The following is a 22,347-nucleotide window of genomic DNA, read 5'->3' as shown; positions in this document are numbered from 1 at the left end:
GAAACAAGGAGGGACCGACCAAATAACAGCGAATTAATTCAACGGACGTGGCGGGACACCCCCACGCACACGCACTCCCAACAGACACTATATATTGTATTGTACAATTCAATTGAAATAGAAACAAGCACGGGCAAGGAAGGTTACTACCGGTTGCTTGTTCCGAAGTTTTCAGACACGGAAAGACCCTCCTTCTTCCAGTTCCGCTGGATCGCTATAAATGCGCATAAATGAGCTATACTATTTGAAAACTTTGACTTTTAAAAAGAGGTTTTAGAGGAATATGAAAAAAAATAATGGACGCGCTCCTGCCATCGAACGTCTATTTCAACTCTGATAATCCTTATTCAGTACTACAATATGTATGTCGTGAATGATTGATTAAATTCATCACGAAATGGAAAAATACTGACGTGGATCATTTTGGATCATGTTCTTGTACATTTTGTACAACCATGTGAAATGAGTCTACGTGAGCATCATCGCGAATGCGCTTTGTTAATTCAACAGACGACGAAAATAAAGAAAAAAGGCAGCAAAGGGAGAGCAAGGGAGGAGCTAGGGAAATGAAATCAGTACCTTGAGAATAAATCTGATTCCAGTTCACTAGTCCATCCGCCTTTGATCGAGTTGAAAGAGTGCCAACCACCGCGTGTTCACTACTACTCTCTTAGCGGGTGAGTGAAATACAAACAAAACGTTATTGTACATGGTGTAACCTAGGTTTAACGAAGTATACGGGGCGTTATTGATTTAAACACTTGAGCGCTAACTGCCCAGTACCGCCCACTGTATTGTTAACCCGGAAAGAAACACATTTGTATTTATTTCCATTTTCTTTTTTCTAAATAAATAAAAAAAAAGGGGGGGGGGGGGAGAAATGTAATACACTGAATGGTGAGAAGCTTTTTAGAGTGGCAACTCTTTGCCCTTGGAGTGTTGATCTAGGCTTATTATTCAGGCAACTTGTTAGGATCCTATTCACATATGCTTGTTAACGCTTCAAAAGGTTATGTTTCAACATTACAAAAAAAATTAGTAGGTCCTATGTGGATTGAAAAAAAGGCGGGACTTTTCAAATGTTTTGGTAACCTCCCACGAAACTATTGTTATAACGATTAGGCCTACACGAAGGTGAACACCCATTTCTAAAACAAAAATGAGTTTTTCAGCTGAATAACGTTTGGATCAATAAATGTAGACTAGTGTGTATGCTTGCTTTTCTAATGGCGTCATGGAACACAGCTGGGATCTCCCATCACCCGGAACGTACTACAGTGGGTCATACAACCAGTTTAGTAACTGATTGCTTCAACATTGCTTATCATTCTCCTCTTTTTCGCAAGAAATAAGTGATGATACAACAAATTTTCGTATAAACATACAAAGAACGGCAAGTCGCGGAGGCGCTCGTTATGTGAATGATGACAATCGAGAGGCTCACAATTGTCCAGTGTTAACAAGCCGAGGATGATAGAGAGTCTACATCCTTAGCTTAAATGGCGATATGACGTCATTCAGGTAAAGAGAGCTAGCGCATACAGTGCGACTGACGAAAGAAGACGGCAAAGAAGAAGGCGGGGTCCCCGCCGATGCGTTCCGGCCACCAAACTCCGTCAGGAGCCCCCGCCAACGGCTGCCGCTATATCAAGAGAGAGGTGCGCTACTGTTGCGTTTAGTCAGAGATCATCTTCAGTTCCAAAATAAGCGACCAGAACCAGTGCTGTGGGTTGGGCTATTATCCAAATTGAAATCAACTCAACCATTTTCCAAATAAAAAAGGAGCGAAGTTCAAATTTATTGGCGAGGAAAAACAGGAAAAGCTTCATTCATTTCAACTGGCTAAACAAAATTCCAGTCCGTCGATTCTGCCATGGCTAGGTAAGTTCAATTCATCATCCATTTATCATTAGAAAAAAGTTTTGCCATTTTGTGTTGTTGAGCAGAAACTATTAGTATCGCATTTGGTTTTATCTTTGGCGCCGGTGTAATGAATTTTTAGTTAATGCAACATTCAGTAACATAAGTTGCGCTATTGAATGAAAAAACTGATTGCATTTGGCGTCTTTCTTTGACCTATCCCTAAACCAGTAAAAGAAACAGATAACTAGTTTTTTTTTCCCAACAGAGGATTTTAGTTTCTACTTTAGAATTCCATTGTAGAACATGGGACGAATCCCATTGAAAAAGCGCGCATAAAAAAATAATGGAAGTAAAGTAAATTTTGTTTTTGAATTGCCCACAAAACGGTAATAGCATGTTCTCTAATCGATAAAAGCAAAATGGTTTTTAAAAAAATGAATTGTCTCATCAAGTCATAATCGATCGATCTTATAGTGGCCCATAAAAGATGTTAAATTCAGAACTCGTCGATCTATAGAGGTTACAGTTAATAAGGGAATGATGAACCGACGACAGAGTCTACTTTCGACTTTCACCGTCTTTCTTTTTTCTTCCTTTTATTAACACCCGTCGACAAAGACCTATTTTGCCCGGTGACCGTGAAAAAAAAGTAGAACGACGACGCGATTCTAAAACAAAAATTGGGGTCATACATAATAAATGTAGGTAAAGATTTTCGAGTCAGTGAGTTCCGTCACGCACGATGCTACATATGATCAAGTTAAGAGCACAATATTCACGTTATTTATCTCGGTAACTCGTAAAACAACTGATGTTGACGACAGCTGAACAAAGGTCATACACGAAAAACCCTGTTGAACGAGCAAAATGTCGGGACAGAAAAAAGCGTGATAACACTGGCGGGATAACTAGTTCATCTATCGAAATCAAGTCGCTGCCATAATAACGTGGGGCGGACGTCACTAGTTCTGCATTCATTTAATCGCGCGCCAATCGCGTGCGTGAACGAAAGGCCTCCTCCTCATCGAGAAATGTGATCGAACTGGAGATTTTTTGATTATCCACCGGCAAAACACAAAAGAAACAATCACGACAGACCCAAAATGGTTCACGAATAGTAGGATAGGGGGTGGGGTGGTAGGGAAAAAAAAAGATGCGTTCGATAGTCTCGAAAATAGAGTACACGCGGACTCATTCGAAGGAAATCATTCACGCAGCGCGATCGGTGACGAGAAGCAAAACAAACCAAAATATCGTTAGCACTACGAGGGCAAAACGCTTTATTCGCTGTGTGAGTTTCTCGTAAAATTATGACCTTCATCACGGAATAGAGCGTGATCGGGAGCGGAGAAACGACGTCCGACGAGACATTAAATGGCCAGCTGGGTTCCCTTTTAGCTGGGCGATAGAAGCAGCAGAGCGATAGGGGATTACAGACCTTACAAAAGGGGGCCAAGCGATATCGATAAAACAACTCGTTTGTTCTGTGTTGTTGTTCTTCTTCTTCTTGTACGTGTGCGGGAATGTCTGGCTAGAACAGCGCTAGGTCTTCATAGCATTTCATACTGTGCATGCCTGCTTACCAACTACACATCAACTGATTTTTGCTTGTGGTCGGCAGAGGATCAGAGGCAAAATGGTGGTTCGCGATGGGGGTCCTGATGGCGGTGCTCGCCTACTGTCAACCTGCTTCCGCGGCAGCGACTGCCGTTACGGATGACGACGAACTGATGGCTCGTCAAACTCGAGGGCTCGTCCTCCGCTCTTGGAGAAATGCACAGCAGCAAACGGATCACTCGGCCGATAAGACTCCGTCTGCCAAAGTTGCCGAACCGATTCTGCCGTCGCAAAAAGAAGCCATGGTCTTCAATGGTCTTCCAATCTCTATGAGACTAGTTCTTCTCCAGCACTTGGCCGGCTACGACAAACGAACGCCCAACAGTCGAGCTTTCCTGGGAATGAGAGGCAAGAAAAGTTCACCGCCGGGTGCTGACGCCCTGATGATGGAAGACAATCAACTTGACGACGCATCTGGATGGCCACAAGGCGACATCCTCCCCGACACGTACTACTTCGGCCCGGCACCCCAGAAGAAAAAGATGCACGGCGAGAAATTTCTCGGCATGAGAGGCAAGAAAATGATGAATGGATTAGCCTACGGAACGGCTTTCATCCCCAACTGGCGCGAGCGGTACATCTACCAGGAGCCATTCGAAAAGAAGAGAGCGCCGTCGTCAAACTCGTTTATGGGCATGAGGGGAAAGCGATCTGAGTCGACAACACCGACACCGAACGACTATCAATTCTTCAACGACGACATTATCGTTGATGAGGAGCTGCCGGATGTCGATTCAAAAGTCTCCCCTCGCCGTTCTCAAGAAAGGTTGAAACATTCAGACAATTCTCAGAGCCTTTTGAAACGATTCAATTGTCACAGTCATTAATCGATTCTTCTTTTCGTTAGGACTCCAAATTGAAAACGCAAAAATTTAAAAAACAATTATGACTGGGTGGAATGATGAGGAGAACTTGAAGAAAATGAAATTCGATGGTGGTGGCCAAGATGAGCCACGCTTCTTAATCAATGTTCAATTCCCCATGTATAACGTTTGACGTAAACATGCCTAAATAATTACATTTTTCTTCCACCCCTCAGTCCTCACCCCACATCAACCAATCAAATAACTTCCCTACTCCCATTCCCTGACATGAAAAAAAATTATCTTAAGAAATTTACAAAGAAATGATTAATAAAAACATAAATGAGTGTAGCTCTATATTAGCGGAAAAAAAACATCAACAGAAAAATATAACCCGGTCAATCTGTTCTGCGAATTGTGACTTTTTATTTTATTTTATTTGACTTATTTTTTGTTTGTATCCCCCCCCCCCATTTAATAATAAAGGATCGGCCGCAATAATTGTTTGAAAGCGGAGCAAGATCATCGATCACGTGGACGACGTATAGAAGCTACTAGACGTATATACAATACATCCGCCTTACGGCTTTGATGTATGACTATACAAGTGTCGATGAATAATTGATTCGTCGCGTGTGCTGATCTATGACTCGTTAGCAAAAAGCTAATGTAGGTCTCCCCAACACACGGTCAGAGAACTTATTTGTGGAAGTGGTTAGTTAATCATCTTGATGACACGAGATTCTCAATTGCGGAAGGATCTGACGTGTCTGCGACTTTAACGTGACCCCCCTCTATTCCTAATCGATCCGATATTGCGGTTTATGGATTATTAGCTCCACTTGGCTAGTCGACTAGTCGTTACCGAGGCAATTGTTTTGTCTTCTTTTATTCGTTTCAAAATGACGCAAAACATCCCACCCATTTTTTTCTTCTTGTTTGTTTCTACTCGCAAAAAGTCATCAGGCCAGTAGACACGAAAAATACACGGCTATTATGAATAGCAACGGCACTAAAACATGGCATCAAATTTCTGTGTTCCGTTTTTCCCTTTTTGTCATGGCGATGGATACGAAAAAGGTTACCACAAATAAACTATGGACGGCGAACACACGCAACACGACCTCAATGGGACACACGAGCGTTCAAATATTTATCCGGGAATCCGAAAGCAGGAAGCAAATGGAACGCCCACTTAAGTTGTCTGTATTAAAGACGTCCTGATTGTGATAAGCGAAGCTGGCGATAGACTAGTTTATTTTTTTCCAATACAAACCATGGATGTGTGTGGGAGAGATGACGAAAGAAGAAGAACTCGTCTGCTCGACAGAAAATCACAGTCGACTGAACGAAGTGGAAGAGCTCTGGAGAGGAAAGCAATTGTAGACCTTGTTTTTTTTTGGGTGGAGGAAAAGGTCGAGCTGCGAGATTGGGTTATGGCGATGCGCCCGTGAATGGGCAGCGAGATGATGATTCAATTTGGGTTGGACGGGACCCACTACTACGTCCGGTTCTTGAAAAGAGCGGTAAAAAACAACGAAAACGAGCGTGCCGAGGGATTCGAAACTTGTCAATAATGCCACCGGCAAATAAAATGCGCAATCGTTGATGACGCATGAATCATGAAGGTACGTCAATGTGTCTGCTATGTTTTGAAAAATCTCACTTTCTTGACTGCGTGACGACCAATAACAAAGTGACCACACGTGCCGATCGTTCAAAAAACGAGTCGCTATAACGACGCACACAGTTAGATAACTAAGTAAATGAATGGACAGGCAAAAAGAGAAGGAAAAGATACGCGGGATTCCGTGGTATCCATTCCTTTGTTTGCATGAATATTAAATATCTTGGAGAAACTACGCATGAAGTAGAGGAGCCGGCGACCTTCTCGTCTATTTTGAGCAGTTGGTGTTACGAGCCAACCTCGTGCAAAGAATAGTTTGAATGGTAGTAATAATAACTCAGATTGGAATATAATTGATATGCATCAAGCCTATAAACACTCCTATCCCAGGTCGATGTTGGCACACGCATCTTTTGTTATCGAAATGGCAATCGCACCAGGTAACACAGACAATTTTTCACAACATTCTTGACGTGTAAAATACGATTTAGAGCTGTCATGTCTTACCAGGAAGAAACAAAACTAAGCAAAATGTAATCGCAATCAACCCTAAATTACGTAAGGCATAGCCCAACCAGCCACATATCAGTGATCAACTTCACTACACACATTTGGAAGTCATCGATATATCACGAAGAAAGCCTACTTTGCAATTGTCAAGTTTAAAAAAAAGTTCTTACCTGCATCGCATGGAAAGGTCGACTTGCAGGATCTTGAATGCAGAATCAAATAACATCCAAGGCCAAAACGTAGCTAAAGACTATAGTTTTTTGGGAGTAACCATTGTTAAGGAATTTTACTATTTCAATTTTTTTTTTTTAAATTGTGAGTTGTGACTACATTGGTTTTCTACCCTACTACTTCGTCGAGAGTTGTGGAAAACTGGCTAGTCAGTGAACCAGACGCCACCTGACGGTGAAACAGACTACCTCTAGAAAACTGCAATTGGAAAAAGTTACGTAATGCAATATTAATGCTAATGGATGTTAAGTAATTTAATATGTTAACGTTTCATAAGGAACCAAAGATCAGAAAAAATTTAGGTGTAGTCACTATGCCAACATTAGCCATATTACTTTGAGTAACATTAATATTTTGAGCGATCCTTAGAAAACGCTTTTATCCAGTATCAACCCGCACTGCGTATGAGCTCTCCTTTTAAAATTATCTAATCTATCTTACCTTAAAAATAAGTCATAAATATGTACAGAGATTTTATTACAGACCATCTCTATTTTCTTTTTTTATTATTTTTTTATGACTTAAGTATACAATTAAACGACATATTTTTTTCAAAAATATTCTAGAAGAAAGATTTTTCAAGATAAGAAGAAGTATGAGGCTTAGCTACCTGATAATTGCGTTGTCTTGTTTTGTTTTTTCAACAACAACTACGAAATTTTTCTGACCCATGATATGCTGTGGGTCCGTGTGGACCACTGGACCCGAGCAATCATTGTTTTGTTTTTTCCATCGTATCGACATCTTAAATTTGCTGTCACACTGTTATCACCTGTCAATGATTCGTCAACCACAACTTGAATTTTATGAGACTGTTTGGCCTCAAGTTAGTTAAAATAATGTATCACAAATTATTATATCAAGTTCAGCACATTATCAAACAGAAAAAAACCTTACCAACTCTTCAAGCGTAATGTTTTTAAACAAAAATTTGAATGCGATTATGTGTCAATTTAAGAAGTGACTCAACGTCGTTACAAGATCCTTATTGACGGAACAACAGTTCGTTTACAGACGTAGATGGCTTTATTTAAATCTCATGACACTTTTTAACTCATGACGCTTCAAACCTAGATAAACGCACATCAAAAGTTTAGATAAACAACGCGTGATTGGCAGGTCCGGATGACTAACTGTCAAAGCGATTAGAATCGATTCCCATTGCAATATAGTTTCCTAAATAACTACTTATTAGAATTAAATGAATTTCATCGGCCTGAACACAAGTCGTTCGCATGAAATAATGGCTAAGCATCTATTCGCCGACAAAGTTGGACAAAAGATCTTCGCGAATTGGCCTTCGTGCAGCAGCACTTATCGCGAAGCGCGTGATGCGGCACAGCCTTATCGGAGAAGGGACAATAGAGAGAAGTACAATCGCACTCTCGGACCTGTCGATAATCTACTTCACGAACGTCTGGAGCCAACTACTACATTCTTCAATTGTAGACTGAAGGAAAAAGACGTGATGGAACGGCTTGTCAGTTCAAGGCGGCCAGTGTCCCGCATTTTCGTGACATTTCTCTTAATTGCAGCATCAGCTAAGGCGCAGCTCAATACAAACGAAGATGAGGCCACGCAATTCTTGAAAGATCTAGATCCAATTTACTTGAGGGAGGCCAACACCCAGATGACGACTCGATGGCAATCCATCACTGATATTACCGAAGAGCATTCTCAGGCGGAAGTAAGTCCATTTCAGTTATTACGATGGCTTGAAGCGTTGAACGGTTTCTTCTTCTTCTTGCATAATATTGACATTGCTTGTCGGTAGCTGTCTACAATCCTTATCTCTTCTGCTATATTAGTTCTAATCTCTAGTAATGCTGCCCTTGGCCAGTTGTGCTTTATCTTTGCCTGAAAATTTGTGTACTGTACTGTAGTGTTAATGTTCTACAGTTCCAATGTGTTTGATGGATTTGACATTTCGTTGCACACGTACAGATCGCAGCCAACGTCAAATACCTTTCAGCCTTTCAGAAAGAGACATGGGGTAATGTGAAGAAGTTTGATTATTCCGGTTTCAACGATGTATACGTTAAGCGCGAATTTCAATACTTGAACATCATTGGGCCAGCTGCTTTAGACACCGCAGACGCAGAAAGAGTAAACATTTTAAATTGCACATGAAATGACCATCATTATTACTAAAGCTTCGTGCAAATAATTGCTAGTACACGCAACTGTCAAGTGAGATGGAAACCATCTACAGTTCGGCAAAAGTTTGCAAACAAGACAATCCCAACGTCTGCATGCCCCTCGATCCAGGTAATATTTAAACTTCCACGCCAATTACTTGCAGTTTAATAACATTGTACAAATTAATAATTTAAAAAAAGACTTAACTGAGATTATGGCGACATCCACCAACTACACCGAACTGGAATACGTCTGGACACAATGGCGAGAGGAGGCAGGAAAACCCGTCAGACAGCAATATATCGAGTTTGTCGCACTCAATAACAAAGCTGCTACCCTTAACGGTAAATTCACTTAAAAAACCCGCAATAAGTGTTAAAGTTTATTCGCAATCGACGTGTACGTTTACTAGGTTACAAGGATATGGGCTCATTATGGAACGAATACTACCTCTACGAAGGCTACTCAGAAGATGAGTTCAAAGCTGCAATTGAAGAATTATGGCAAACTGTCAAGCCTCTTTACGAACAGCTTTACACCTACGTCAGAAGGATTTTGTCCACGACGATCTACAAGGACCAGCTGCAGCGATATGGCCGTCTCCCTGCTCACGTTCTAGGTATATACACATGGAAATAAAATAGTTAGTATATTATCTCAAATAATTTTATTATGCAGGAAACATGTGGGCCCAATCCTGGGGAAATATTGCCAAGCACGTCTTACCTTATCCAGATGCTCCGGCCGTCGACGCCACACCAGAAATGATTGCCCAAGTTCGCTTTTTATTCAGTAATATAATATGGTAAGAATGGTTTAACCGTTTCAAATTCAATTAGGGTTACACAGCCAAGAAAATGTTCGAGCTGTCGGAAAAGTTTTTTAACGATCTGGGCTTTGACAACATGACTAAAACTTTTTGGGATCTGAGCATGATTGAGAGACCTGATGACGGCCGTGAAGTGGTCTGTCACGCTTCGGCTGAAGAGTTCTTTTTCGGTCCTGGCGACGATACTAACGTCCGCGAAGATTGGCGGTAAGCATAGAAAAACATAGGGAAACCAGAATTCATTTGGTCTCATTGACTCTTATTGGGGTTGCGTAGCATCAAAATGTGTACCACGATTACGCAAGAAGATTTCGTGACTGTCCATCATGAGATGGGGCACATCCAATATTTCATGAATTACCGCGATCAACACTGGGTCTTCCGCAACGGCGCCAATCCCGGTACAATAATCTTTGCAACCAAATACATTATAAATCATCTGTTTTAAAAAAAATTTTGCGTTTTTTAAATAATTTTAGGTTTCCATGAGGCAATCGGTGACACGATCGCTCTGGCCGTTTCTACTCCAACTCATTTGCAAAAATTGGGACTTCTGCAGGCAACGACCTCTGCTAAAACTAAACCCCGCGACGCCAAACTACCCGAACTCCCGGCCGGAGTATCTGAACAAGATCTCAACTACTTACTGAGCCAAGCTCTAGAAAAGGTCAATTCGATTATTGTTCAAAGAACACAACATCTGAAACTTAAAAATCTTATCGGTTTATAGATTGCTTTCATTCCGTTCGGTTACCTTATGGATAAGTGGCGTTGGTCTGTCTTCGACGGCAGCACCGATGACACTAATTTGAACGAGAACTGGTGGAAATTGCGCCACGAGTTGCAAGGTTTAAGAGCCCCAGTCTATCGCAACGAGTCGGACTTTGATCCCGGAGCCAAGTATCACATCCCGGCCAACGTCGAATACATTCGGTAAGTGGCGTCTTTCACTTTTTTTCTAACACGCGTTGGCCGGCGCGTATCATGAAAGAATTTCGTCATCGAATTTTCAAATGAACAAGAAGGCTGAAGTTCTCTTTTTTATTTTTGTGAGCTACTTTCCCAGCCGCGCAGAAGCGTGAGCAAACTGCTCAAAAGAATCTATTTTGCGTTCTCATTTCGTGCTATCGGAGAAAACACAACAGGTAAATGTCGATTGTAGCAGACATCCAGGCGACGAGAATAATTACAGTGAAAAAAAAGGGGGACTTGGTTAACTAAATCACGTAGACGGTTGCTGGACTTGCGAATGACTAGTGGACGAGGATGTAGAAGAAGGTGGGAGGGTGGTGAGGAGGAAGAGTGGATTGATCACCGAAAAACACCTGGCGTGTTCCTTGCATATTATGTCTGTCTGAGCGCGTTACATGTAGTGAAAGTCTCGTGGCACTTCAGCACGAGACCAACAAAATAGAAAGGGAAAGTTCAAACTGGCCAAGCCACTATTTATTATGACATGTTCCCAATAAAAACTGAATGCATCACAGTGTCTGACTGTCTGATTACTTAACTAATTATTATACTATTTTACTGCAGGTACTTTGTCAGTTACATCGTCCAGTTCCAATTCTACGAATCCCTATGCAAAGAGGCTGAACAATTTGATCCAGCTAATCCTGAATTACCGTTGTACAAGTGCGATTTCGATGGCAGTAAAAAAGCCGGAGCCAAACTTAAGTATGATGCAACATTTAACGATATCATAAATTTATAAAATCTAAATTTTCGCCAAAAAAATTGTTTAGGGCATTGTTGGTACCTGGATTCTCCAAGCCTTGGCCCGATGCATTGGAGGCTCTTACAGGAAGCCGAGTGATGGATGCGACATCGTTGCTCGCTTACTTTGATCCTCTTATGCAGTGGCTAAAAGAAGCCAACGCTGACGACTGTCTCGGATGGGAATGTGAAGCTTTCGCAGCCGATTACATGAAGAACGAGTACGAAACAACAACATCTTACTTGTACAATCAAGCCACTATTGCCGAATGGAATTACCAGACCAATTTGACGGATGCCAACGGACAAAATTCGGTACAAATTGCCCTAATTTGATTGACTCATTGTCTGAAGATCTTTTAAAAAAAAACTTTCCAAACGTAGACGGAATGGAGCGTCAAAGTGGCAAATCACATAAAACAGTCGTGGGAAGAATATATTACTCAGTTTGAATATGAGACATTCGTGGATGAATCGCTCAAACGTCAGTTTGAACTACTGCAGACACTCGGAGTGGCCGCTCTCTCCGAGGAGGATTTGACTAACGTACTCAAACGAGTTAAATCTTTAAATTTGACCGACTTAATATTATTTTTCTTTTAACGAGTAGCGCACAACCGTCATCAACAACATGATGAACCAATACAGCAGTGCAAAAATTTGCCCGTACCAAAAGCCATCCTGTAAAGACGAGGAGAAACTCGCTCTTGAGCCAGGTTCGTATGCAAAATGAATGTCAAATTCTTTTGCGGTAAAATCCACACAATTTCTGGTAAATATCTTTCAGATATCGAATATATTTTGGCGACAAGCGAGGACTACGACGAGCTCAATTACGTCTGGAGTGAGTGGCGTAAAATCGCATCTCGACCCATGATTCATGATTACGAACAGTATGTCGAGCTGAACAACAAAGTCGCTGAAGCAAATGGTTGGTATATTGGCACTCAAAAGTTTATAATCAATGACTGAAAAATCAATGGCGTCTTCACTTTAAAGGCAAAAAAGACATGTCCGTCCTGTGGAAAGAACCCTACGAGACCGAAGACTTTCAGCAACAGTTGGAAAAAATTCTTAATGAGACTAAGCCTTTCTATGATGTTCTTCATGCTTACACCCGTATGAAGTTGCGAGAGAGATATGGCGAGGATAAATTTCCGAAAGATAAATCACCGATTCCTGCTTCAGTATTAGGTGAGATGTTTTTAGAAAATTATCCACGCTTGCGTTTCTAAATGTATCGATTTCGTTTAGGAAACATGTGGGCACAAACGTGGGAAAATCTTTACGATTTGTTGGCTCCTTATCCAGATGCTCCAACTGTGGATGTTACTGAAGAAATGATTAATCAAGTAAAATCAAATTAGATTTTTTTTTTTAATGTTTGAAACAAGAATTTTATTTTTACTCCACGAATTAGCAATGGACCGCCCGTAAAATGTTTGAAGTAGCTGAAGAGTTCTACACCTCGCTTGGTCTTCTTGCTATGCCCACTTGCTACGGAAATGATTCTATGATCGAGAAACCTATTGATGGCCGTGAAGTTGTCTGTCACGCGTCTGCTTGGGATTTTTCCGATGGAAAAGATTTCCGGTAAGTTTACCAGTGAAATTCAAGAAAATGTTCAAATTTACAATTAGTGCTTTTAATTTAAACTAGCATCAAAATGTGCACCGGCATTGATATGGCTGACTTAATTACCGTTCACCACGAACAAGGTAAGTACTTTAAATGTTTTCGAAGGTGGTAAAAGAGCTTTCACTTATCAGAATTGCTATCTGTTTGCCGAATAAGGCCACATCCAGTACGACCAGCAATACAAAGACCAACCCGTTACATTCAGGGATGGAGCAAATCCAGGTAAAAACTCACCCCAAATGTGTAGCAAATAAAAAGAGTTTGCTTTCACGATTTGAAACAAATTATGTTTCTAGGTTTCCACGAAGCGATCGGTGACGTCATGGCCTTGTCGGTTGCAACACCGAAACATTTAAGCAAAATCGGACTTCTTAATGACTACACCCCATCCACCGAAACAGATCTCAACTTTTTGATGAAAACTGCCCTGGAAAAGGTGTTAAACATATTCCAGTTTACCTTTTTAGAGCCTCGCACGTTTCTTTTCACGTTTTTAATGTTGAATCACATCTCTTGACAAAAACATCAAACGTAACCATATCCTTTATTAGGTCACTTTCTTGCCGTTTGCTTACGTTATGGATAGTTGGCGTTGGGAAGTTTTCGAAGGCAGCAAATACAATTCATCCAACTGGATGAAGAGATGGATGGAATTAACCGAGACCTACCAAGGCATCGTTCCACCCAGCATTCGCTATCAAGATGACTTTGATCCTGGAGCAAAGTACGTAAATCATTCGACCTTGAGCTAGCCCAAAAGTGTGCAAATTTTAAACTAACTTTTATTTTAGGTATCACATAGCAGCCGATGTGGAGTACAGCAGGTATGCATTACAGCAATCGTGCTGACTATTTAATTCTAACTCATACAGCTGACTTAATTTTAAACGATTTCATTGAAGATACTTTGTGGCCAATGTCCTTCAATTCCAAATTCACAAGGCTCTCTGCATAGAAGCTGGCGAGTTCGACCAAACCGATCCGGAAAAGCCTCTTTACCGTTGCGACATTTATCAGAATAAAGAAGCTGGAAAAATCATGGAGTAATGATATAAAAAATCAATGCTTAATTTACTCTGCTAAGGAACTCTTTCTCATTTCTCTAGAACATTATTGAAAGCTGGACTTTCCAAGCCATGGAGAGAGACTCTAAACGAAACCATCGGAGCTTCAGAGCTCGATTCTTCGGCCGTTATAGATTACTTTCAACCACTGCAAGAACATTTGGAAAAAGAGATAAAAGACAAGGAAGAAATTGGATGGGTGTCCAAATATCAGGAATTTTATGTAGATGGGGAAAGATACCCAGTAGGTGACAACACGGTACCAATTATTGTCGGTTCCGTCTTGGCCGCTTTGGTGGTGATTGTTATTGTTGCTTACTTCATTGGGCGCTCTCGCAACAACAAGAGACGCAAGGCGGCGGCGGCGCTTAACGGCAATGACAATCCAACAGCCGTTACGCTCGAGTAAAAGCAAAAATCCAACAAAAATGGTCCTCTGCTACTCTTGTTTTCTTAAAAAATTCCATTTAAACAAATTTCGTTTCACTTTGCTTTGATTCAACGATGTCAAGAGGAGAAAGTGGCGGTTGCTCAAGTAAATACATTACAGTACAGCAAGGGAATTTTAGAAAATATTTTAAATTCATTCTTGTATGAGGCGACCACACGGTCATTGACTTTCGCACGATGAGTTGGCAAGAAAGAAAATGAGAAGGGGCGTTTATATTTAAATCTGCTATTATGATCTTATATTTATTCACGATCTCATCCTCACGCCCACCATCGATCAAAGGAAAGACGAAAAAGCAATGAAGGATCAAAATGAGTTTACATCTCATTAGATTCTCTTCCAGCTCCCAAATTGGGAAATCAAGTGATGGAGCTGCGGTTGTTAAGTGGAACACGCTCAAGGTAAAGATGGTTGCGCAAGCTCTCAAAATTGTTCCAGGGGTTTCTTTATCGGCTGAATAAGCAGGCGGCGGTTTAACAAACAAGTGGTAAGCTAACGTAAAAACATGGGGCAACTCTTATTGTTTCGTAAGGCTTAAAACCGCTAAACTACGAGAGGGAACAGCACTTGAATAATATACATATCTCTTGAACGCATAAAGAGTGTGACTGTGAAGGGCGGAAACCACTTTCTCGTAACACTTCACATGCAAGACAAAAATTTCTCTCCGTCGCAAGTAAAACGGAGGGAAATCAACCGGTTCGGTCATTGAATCGACGTAATCAAAGAAAAACTAAGAAAAAAAATATGAAAAGACAAATCGGTTCGGAATTGTCACCTTTACACAACTAACCTAATCTAAAAAAAAAAAAAAAAATAAATAAATAATTGTCTTCGTCTGTAAACTTTCTCTCATAATCGGCAATTTTCTTTTATTCGAATTGTTAACTCATAACCCGGATGGGGCAGACAGTCGGTCCGTCGTACGTTTTCCACAGCTGTAGTAAGTAGTACCACCAGCTGGAGACTTGATTTCCTATTCCCCTCTCCTTTCTCGAACGAACTTTGAATGATAATGGGTTTTGTGTCTGATCCTAAAAAGGGATGGGCGGCGAGATTGGTAAATTTAAAGAGAGAGGAAAAAAACCCACAATTTCTTTTAGGCTAACCAATCTAGTTTGATCTCATCTTGCAGCTATAGCCACCTGTATAGGTGGAGTTTGCATCGTTTGCAAATTAAAACTGAAACCCCCCCCCCCCTTTTATAATTGTACTTCCCCTTCTCTCGTTGTGGTGGCGGTGAGTGGTTTGGCTAGCCCTTTATAAGGCAAGGGATAGTCAAACGAAGACCGTCAGTCGTGCCACAGCCAGCACAGCTAAGAGAACCCGGCAGTACCTGTCAAAACAAACTTTTTGTTTCCTTAGCGCTCAGACCAACCAGACGATAAAAACCAGGATGGCGATCAAGATGGCAGTTTGCACGTTGGTCAGTTTGTTCTTGATTATTGAAACCTGCTGGGCTTTCCCCAACGGTGGACCCATCGACGCTTGCGTCAAGGCTCAACCCAATCGACCAAATCACGGAGGAACTGAGCCGCAATCTCCAAGCACCAATCCTTTCATCGTTGAAGCTTCCAGTGATTACTACAGACCTGGCGACAAAATCACAGGTGAGTTCCTTGTTTCCCTCATTGAAAGGCTAAAATTAAATTCCACCCGAAATGTTTTCAAAAACGAAATTAATTTTTAAAATATTCCAGTGACCATCCACGGACCCAAGTCCGCTTTCAAGGGATTCTTCTTCCAGGGCCGCGACCCTAAGACCCAGGAATGGATCGGTGTTTTCGAGAAGAACCCCGACGTCAAGTCGTACTCCGAGTGCTCGGCTGCCACTCACACAGACAATGACCCCAAGGAGACGGTTACTCTCTTGTGGCACGCACCTGACGCCGTTGGTCAAGTCTACTTCATGTAAGTACTCAATAATAACACACTTAATTATCGTCGTTCATTAAACTAAATTTCCATCCCTAACGTTCATACTTTCTCTTTGGTTTCATCAATTTACAGTGGAACCGTCTTACAAAACTACAAGACATTCTGGTCGGACATCGTCGCCCGCGTTCCCCAATAAAAATAAAGTTTAGTTAAAAACCTGTTTCGTCCCGGTTTTCTCTCTCTCAGCTCCAAAAAAATCTCTCACTTTCTCCTCTCAATAATCCAAACAGACAAGGACAAACTCGCCCCTTTCTCTAGCGCCTTCTCCTAAAAAAAACAAAAAAACTTTCATCTTTCACATGATGTTGGAAACAGTCTGAAAGTCATTCTCACTCCAGTGAAACTCAAAAAGGCTGACACAGCTGTTCCCTTCCACTCTCCCTTTTTTTAAAAATATTAATTCCTTCTATTTTTCTCGGACCGGAAGCAGAGCTTCTTCACATTACAGCGCCCCATCTGGATGCAGATGTTTAAATGAATTATAACTATCAGAGTATTTACTTCTTTTTCCTGTTTGGCGATTTCATTCTTCCGTTAAAGCAGGTGATGCTCACAAAAAAAAAATTGCACCCGTAGAAAAGACGTTTTCAATTTTTGGATTTCACAGCGCACGATGTGTATTTGTAATAACAAAATGTTTATATAGAAACTCCACGAGAAGAAAATTAAACAATCCAATATATGATCTTCGAGTGTCTGTCATCAGCATACGTGTGACAATCAAATTTACAAAATACACTCAGATATCAAGAAAATAAAAAGAAAAGAGCACTAAATTTCTTCTTTTCCCCAAGAGGTGTTGATGTTGCTTATTCTTCATTTTTTTTAATATTTTTTTTTTTAAATTTAATTTCGGGGGTGGATGGGGAGTTAATTTATCCTCAACAAAGAATCATTATTTTCCACAACAAGAAACCAAAAACAAGAATTCAAATCTATAAAAAAAAAAATCTGACCCTAAAAAACTTTTTGAATTTCCACACGAAAGAAAACAAAAAAAGACAAGTCTTTTAATCTCAAACATTTCTAGAGAGAAGAAAATAATAATAGAAGATAATAATAATAATAATAAAACAAAAATAATAATAATAATAATCACGCATCTGCGGGAATTGACAGGGGGTGGGAGACAGGTGAACGGCAGTAAAAAGTTGATATTTTATAATCTTTTTTCCCCCCTGGAAAGAAACCTTTACCGTGCGAGTGTTTGAAATGTGATACAACTCAAAATCAACCAGGAAAATAACAAGCTTTTTTTTTTCTTCGACTCGGGTGGGTGTGTGTGTGTAATGAACAAATTCGCAAGTGTGTGGGGAGGATATGTCGGTGCGCGAAAGACGTCACAAGATATTCCGCAATTTGCCTTTGTTCCATTACTGAGCAATCAATTTTGACCGGCTAATATTATAGCTTTTGTTTGTCAACCTGCATCTTCCCCATTTTGTATTTAGTTATTTTTTAAAGCCTGCATTCATAACTGTTAAATCCTTTAATCTCCGCGACGAATTCCAAACCAGTTCTTTGTTTTTTTAACTTTTACATGATACGCAAAGTGAAAGAATGGCTAAATCAATCAAGATAATTCTACAAGAAAAAATAAATTAAGGGAAAAGGTGAATGAAGAAAGAAATGACCCTGCCCCTCCAATTTTTCAAAGACACCAGCACACATTCAAGCACGAATTAAACAAGACGGTTACAATTGCAATAATAAACGGCGCGTGTAAGCCAAAACGAAAAAATATTAAAGAGAGCGGCAATGAAACGCAGACGTCTAACCAGTCGAAAGTAAAAACTAAACTTGCCCTAATGATTGTCCATTTGAACGCAATGTCTTTTTCTTTAATTTAACGATATGCGCGAGCATCACGTGGGAGGCGCTGTTATTCTTGATATTTTCCTCATTTTGTTTTTTGAAATTTGGAGTTTTGCGGATAAGTGCAGAAAAGGTAAGTAACAAGCAAAAGTGCAAGTCAGAGTGATCAATCAACAGTTGTTGTATGCAGATGTGAAGATGGAAAGATAACTAAATGGCAAATCGAGGTCGTCGGGGAAAGGTTTCTTCAAGCGTCGGTTTTTTTTTGTCCTCGTTCTCTAATTCGACGATACGCAACTCGACGATTCGGAACTCGACGATCTCCTTCTCGTCTTTCAATCTGACCAGGTCAAAAACAAATAATAACATAAATATTGAACCCTAAAAATGTGGGACTCGGTGACAGGGAGGACAAAATGAGAACAGTGTGGTCAGGTGGTCGTATATATTATATACACACAACAACACATTAAAAAGCGTCAGAAATTTCCTTCAAGAAATAACCGTCACCCATTTTGTTCGTGAATCAAGTCCCTCCATCTCCCATTCCATTTTTAAGTTGTAATCTTATTGGATTCAAATGTCAAATGGGATACAATATTTTTTTTTTTTTTTTTTTTAAATCTCCCCTCCCCTTAAATTTCTCTTAGGGGAGAAGGGGTTGTTTGAAAATTTAGATTTTAGTTTTGTCTTGGTTTCACCCTGTTCGTGTAAGGCTTTTTACACACACACACACACACTCAGAAAGAAAAAGAGAGGACAGAAAATGACGTCACAACTCTCTATGACAATTGTTCTATCAACTATAAACAGTAAGACGGGATGATATTTGGAAAAAGGAAAAAAAACACGCACAAAAGCACGAAATATTTTTTGTTTTGTTTTTTTGTGGTTTCGAGTAAGACGAAAAAGATGATAAACAAAAGAAGTTTTTTCAACACAAAAAAAAATATGAAATCAAACACACACATACTGCCCTTTGAATAATCGGAGCACGTTATACAGACGTCATGGGCAATCAACTTTGCCCACGTTTCTTAATCCCCAAAAAGTATTATTAATTTTTGTTTTCTATCAACACTTTTACGTCTTCTACGACTGAAACGTTCTTTGCACAATTTTGCTTGGTTTTTATTGGAACTGGTCTCAACTGAGCTGGTCGGTTGTTCCAAAACGAAAAAACAGAAAATTTCTTTGCAATTATTCGAAGAAAAAAACAAAAAAAAACACAGGATTACAACAATAATTTTCTCTGGGGGGTAAACGGTAAAGATAAGAATTAGAGTGAAGAAGAAGAAAAAAAAAACAACTTAAGATTTGATATCTGAAGGGAGTTGGGAGGGTAAATTGAAAGGGATGTGGCGGGAGTTAAATCGACAAGATGTAGTATATAATGTCCTAAGAATTTTCCCCTAACTTCCTGTCTTGTTTCTTTAACTTTGGCACACGTCTTTGGCTATTGCCCATGAAAAACTTGTACCTGATAAATGACCATTTGTTGGGAATGGTATATAAAGTTATATTCCCTTGCACTGATTCAAATTTTGTCGTCGCCGTCAATGTCATCGCAAGAGACGACAAACAAACGATGACAAAATGGCCCACAATGTTTTTTAAACTGATATCTTTGTTATTTAAAAAAAATATTTCCAAGTCAATCAAGAAATGTATAACGACCCGATTAATTTTGGAGCAGAAAAAAAGCAAACTGTAAACAAATGAGCAAAAAAAATTAATAAAAAAAAAAAGACAACAAAACGGTTTCGACGGCGCAAATTTCGCGTTTGACTAGAAAAAGCCCCGACAAAACTTTTTCCTGAACCAAGAAGCGTTCGGTGTGATTCTTATTTAATTCTTTCTTTTTTAACTTTTAAATTGTAACTAGCTTTGATACTTGAGCTAAGACTTATTGCCTCTCACACACACACATGCGAATCGACGCTGAGTTCAGCGACGACGCAGAGTTTTAAAGACATTTTTTTTTTCTTTTTTCTTTCTTTTGAAAACCACAAAATGGATGTGTTGGGGCTTTGTGTGTGTGTAGTCAAGGGGATGGGAGGGCAGGTCTAACACGGGGAGGACAATTGTTTTGTGAAAGGGCAGGGGAGCAACGGGAGAGAAAATGAACAGAACGAGGAAAAAAAATGAACGGACGAGTAACAAACACGGGCGCGCACGCAAACAATGTTGTAGTTACATGATAAAACATGAAACTGGGAGCGAGAGGGAGGGTATTCGAGTCGATTGCCTTTGTCCTTATTTAGTCAGCCAAAAAGATTTGTTGTTTGGTGGTGGTGTTGGTAGGGACATTAGAAACAAGAGCGAAAGAAGACGCAAGAAATCGGTTTTTCTTTAAAAAAAAAAGAACTTGATGGATTGATGGGGCGAATTTCCTCGATTAGAGCCGGGGGACGGGCAAAAGGGGATGCACATGATGTGGCAAAACGGTCTTCCTATCGTCCTATTATTATTTCTTATTCTTAGTTTAGTATTGTCATTTGTAATAATCACCAAACACGTAATAATCATGATTTCATCGTGGAGATCCTGGCATAAATGTTTCCTCAATCATTCTCAAACAAATCCGTTGCTACGTAGGCTGAAACGAGTCCGAGAGAGCCGCCGTCCGTCACCATCAACGCGTAATTTCTTTGTTTTTTACTCTTCTAACGACCAACTTGCTTCCTTTTGTTTTCGTCGCAATAGCTTCTGCTTTCGGGCCACCCTCTTTTGCTGCGACGTGTCACTTCTGCTTTCTTCCTGCTTTGTGTGTGTTGTGTGGTGTAGTGTTGTCGTGTACCTTCCTTCCTTCTTTCTTCACCTTCACAAAGTTTTGTTTCTTTCACTTTTTTCCATCACTCCATTCTTTTCTTTCGTTCCGTCATTCGAAGCAGCAGAAGTGGCCTGTTAGTGGTCAATGAATCGTGGCCTTCATTATAGGACTCGGCGCCAAAAACGGGTAGCCCATCATGCCCATGGCTGCGGTCTCCATGGCCAACCTGGATATTGTCGTCATAACAACCGAGGGCCAAAAACGGAAAAAATCGGGGTCAGAGAAGAAAAAAAAAGCGAGAAAAAAATAGCGGGGGAAAAAAAGCAAAACGAGAAATCGCGATTAGTTTTGTGTTCGAAAAAATTGTTTAAAAATACGTAAATTCCGTTATAAAATTAAAATGGTTATTATTTAAGATCTATGATAATACGAAAAATGAAAAAGACCACGCCGATTTTTTTTCAAACAGGTACTTTTCTAGTGTACCGCTGTGTGTACTTCCGTCACAAAATCCACGTGAATGAGGGACACAAAGCCAACAGATTTTCAATAAACGTTTCCTTTTTGTGTTTTGTTTTCTAGCAAATTTCTCTTTTTTAATCATTCTATTGCCTCACAGTGTATGACCTATCATCATAACCATCATAGTCATCGAAAACTCTTACATTACGAAACGAAACTACATTTTGGTTTTAAAAAAGAAGAAAAAACTGACAAAGGTGGAGTGGAGACCAAAGATAGAATAGAGAGGACAGAACATGGGCCGGAGAGAACAAGGTATTTTTGTAGCAGCAAGAGTTTCTCTACTGTATACAATGTCAAATAAAAGAAAAAAAAAGTTATCTCCTTCCACGGGGTTTTCTTATAAACGAAGGCAATGATGGGAAGATCGGGGGGAAAAGAAAAAAGGAAAAGGATTTTTTTTTTTTTTTTATGACGGTATGGGGTATCATATGTATAGAAATGGGAGAAAGAATGATTTAGAGGGAAAAAATCAACACATACAAGAGAGAAAGGAGGAATTGGGAGTAGAACAGTCAACACGGCGGAAGGATTGAAAAAATAATAATGATAATTATAAAATTTCCATTTGAAACCAGACGCGTGGTATTATATGTGTACAAATTGAATGCCCCAACCTAAAACTTTTTTCAATAGACTCGGAACTGACCGGATATTTTTCCCCCTTCAAACCAAATGCAAATATACTAGTATTCAATAGCGAGAATCCTAAAGAAACTTTCAGGGTCTTCACAACTTTCAACATTTTTCTACGAATAAACTCGTCACTATTAGCACGGTCAGACGCTCTCATTCTTATTTGGTTGATTTT

General features: G+C 40.1%; 3 protein-coding genes and 1 pseudogene across 4 annotated transcripts; 3 read left to right on the top strand and 1 right to left on the bottom strand.

The window, feature by feature from the left end:
- The window catches only part of LOC124320441, a 313,411-nt pseudogene that overhangs the window by 79,641 nt on the left and 211,423 nt on the right, over positions 1–22,347 (bottom strand).
- LOC124320410 lies at positions 858–4,698 on the top strand. Of its 2 annotated transcripts, none has more exons than XM_046783291.1 (3): positions 858–1,881; positions 3,485–4,246; positions 4,328–4,698. In XM_046783291.1, exons 1-3 carry the CDS (start codon positions 1,874–1,876, stop codon positions 4,338–4,340), a joined length of 783 nt encoding a protein of 260 aa, XP_046639247.1. In that variant the 5' UTR covers positions 858–1,873; the 3' UTR covers positions 4,341–4,698. The 2 variants fall into 2 exon arrangements, with proteins under 2 accessions (XP_046639247.1, XP_046639246.1); XM_046783290.1 differs by having other exon boundaries at positions 860–1,881; positions 3,485–4,245; positions 4,324–4,698.
- On the top strand, positions 7,638–14,600 carry LOC124320229 (angiotensin-converting enzyme-like). The gene is made up of 25 exons (XM_046782995.1): positions 7,638–8,338; positions 8,596–8,757; positions 8,826–8,919; positions 8,991–9,134; positions 9,203–9,409; positions 9,469–9,566; positions 9,630–9,826; positions 9,896–10,020; positions 10,099–10,286; positions 10,350–10,552; positions 11,156–11,296; positions 11,365–11,650; positions 11,720–11,881; positions 11,946–12,051; positions 12,123–12,266; positions 12,335–12,529; positions 12,590–12,687; positions 12,756–12,928; positions 12,995–13,053; positions 13,130–13,195; positions 13,270–13,409; positions 13,525–13,697; positions 13,765–13,797; positions 13,876–14,016; positions 14,080–14,600. Exons 1-25 carry the CDS (start codon positions 7,853–7,855, stop codon positions 14,444–14,446), a joined length of 4,188 nt encoding a protein of 1,395 aa, XP_046638951.1. The 5' UTR covers positions 7,638–7,852; the 3' UTR covers positions 14,447–14,600.
- On the top strand, positions 15,767–16,575 carry LOC124320443 (reelin domain-containing protein 1-like). The gene is made up of 3 exons (XM_046783329.1): positions 15,767–16,098; positions 16,189–16,399; positions 16,499–16,575. Exons 1-3 carry the CDS (start codon positions 15,885–15,887, stop codon positions 16,560–16,562), a joined length of 489 nt encoding a protein of 162 aa, XP_046639285.1. The 5' UTR covers positions 15,767–15,884; the 3' UTR covers positions 16,563–16,575.

The sequence above is a fragment of the Daphnia pulicaria genome, chromosome 1 (assembly GCF_021234035.1).
Source record: "Daphnia pulicaria isolate SC F1-1A chromosome 1, SC_F0-13Bv2, whole genome shotgun sequence".
Classification (NCBI taxonomy): domain Eukaryota; kingdom Metazoa; phylum Arthropoda; class Branchiopoda; order Diplostraca; family Daphniidae; genus Daphnia; species Daphnia pulicaria.
Note: the sequence above shows the minus strand (reverse complement) of the source record. Positions and strands in the feature narration are given on the sequence as shown.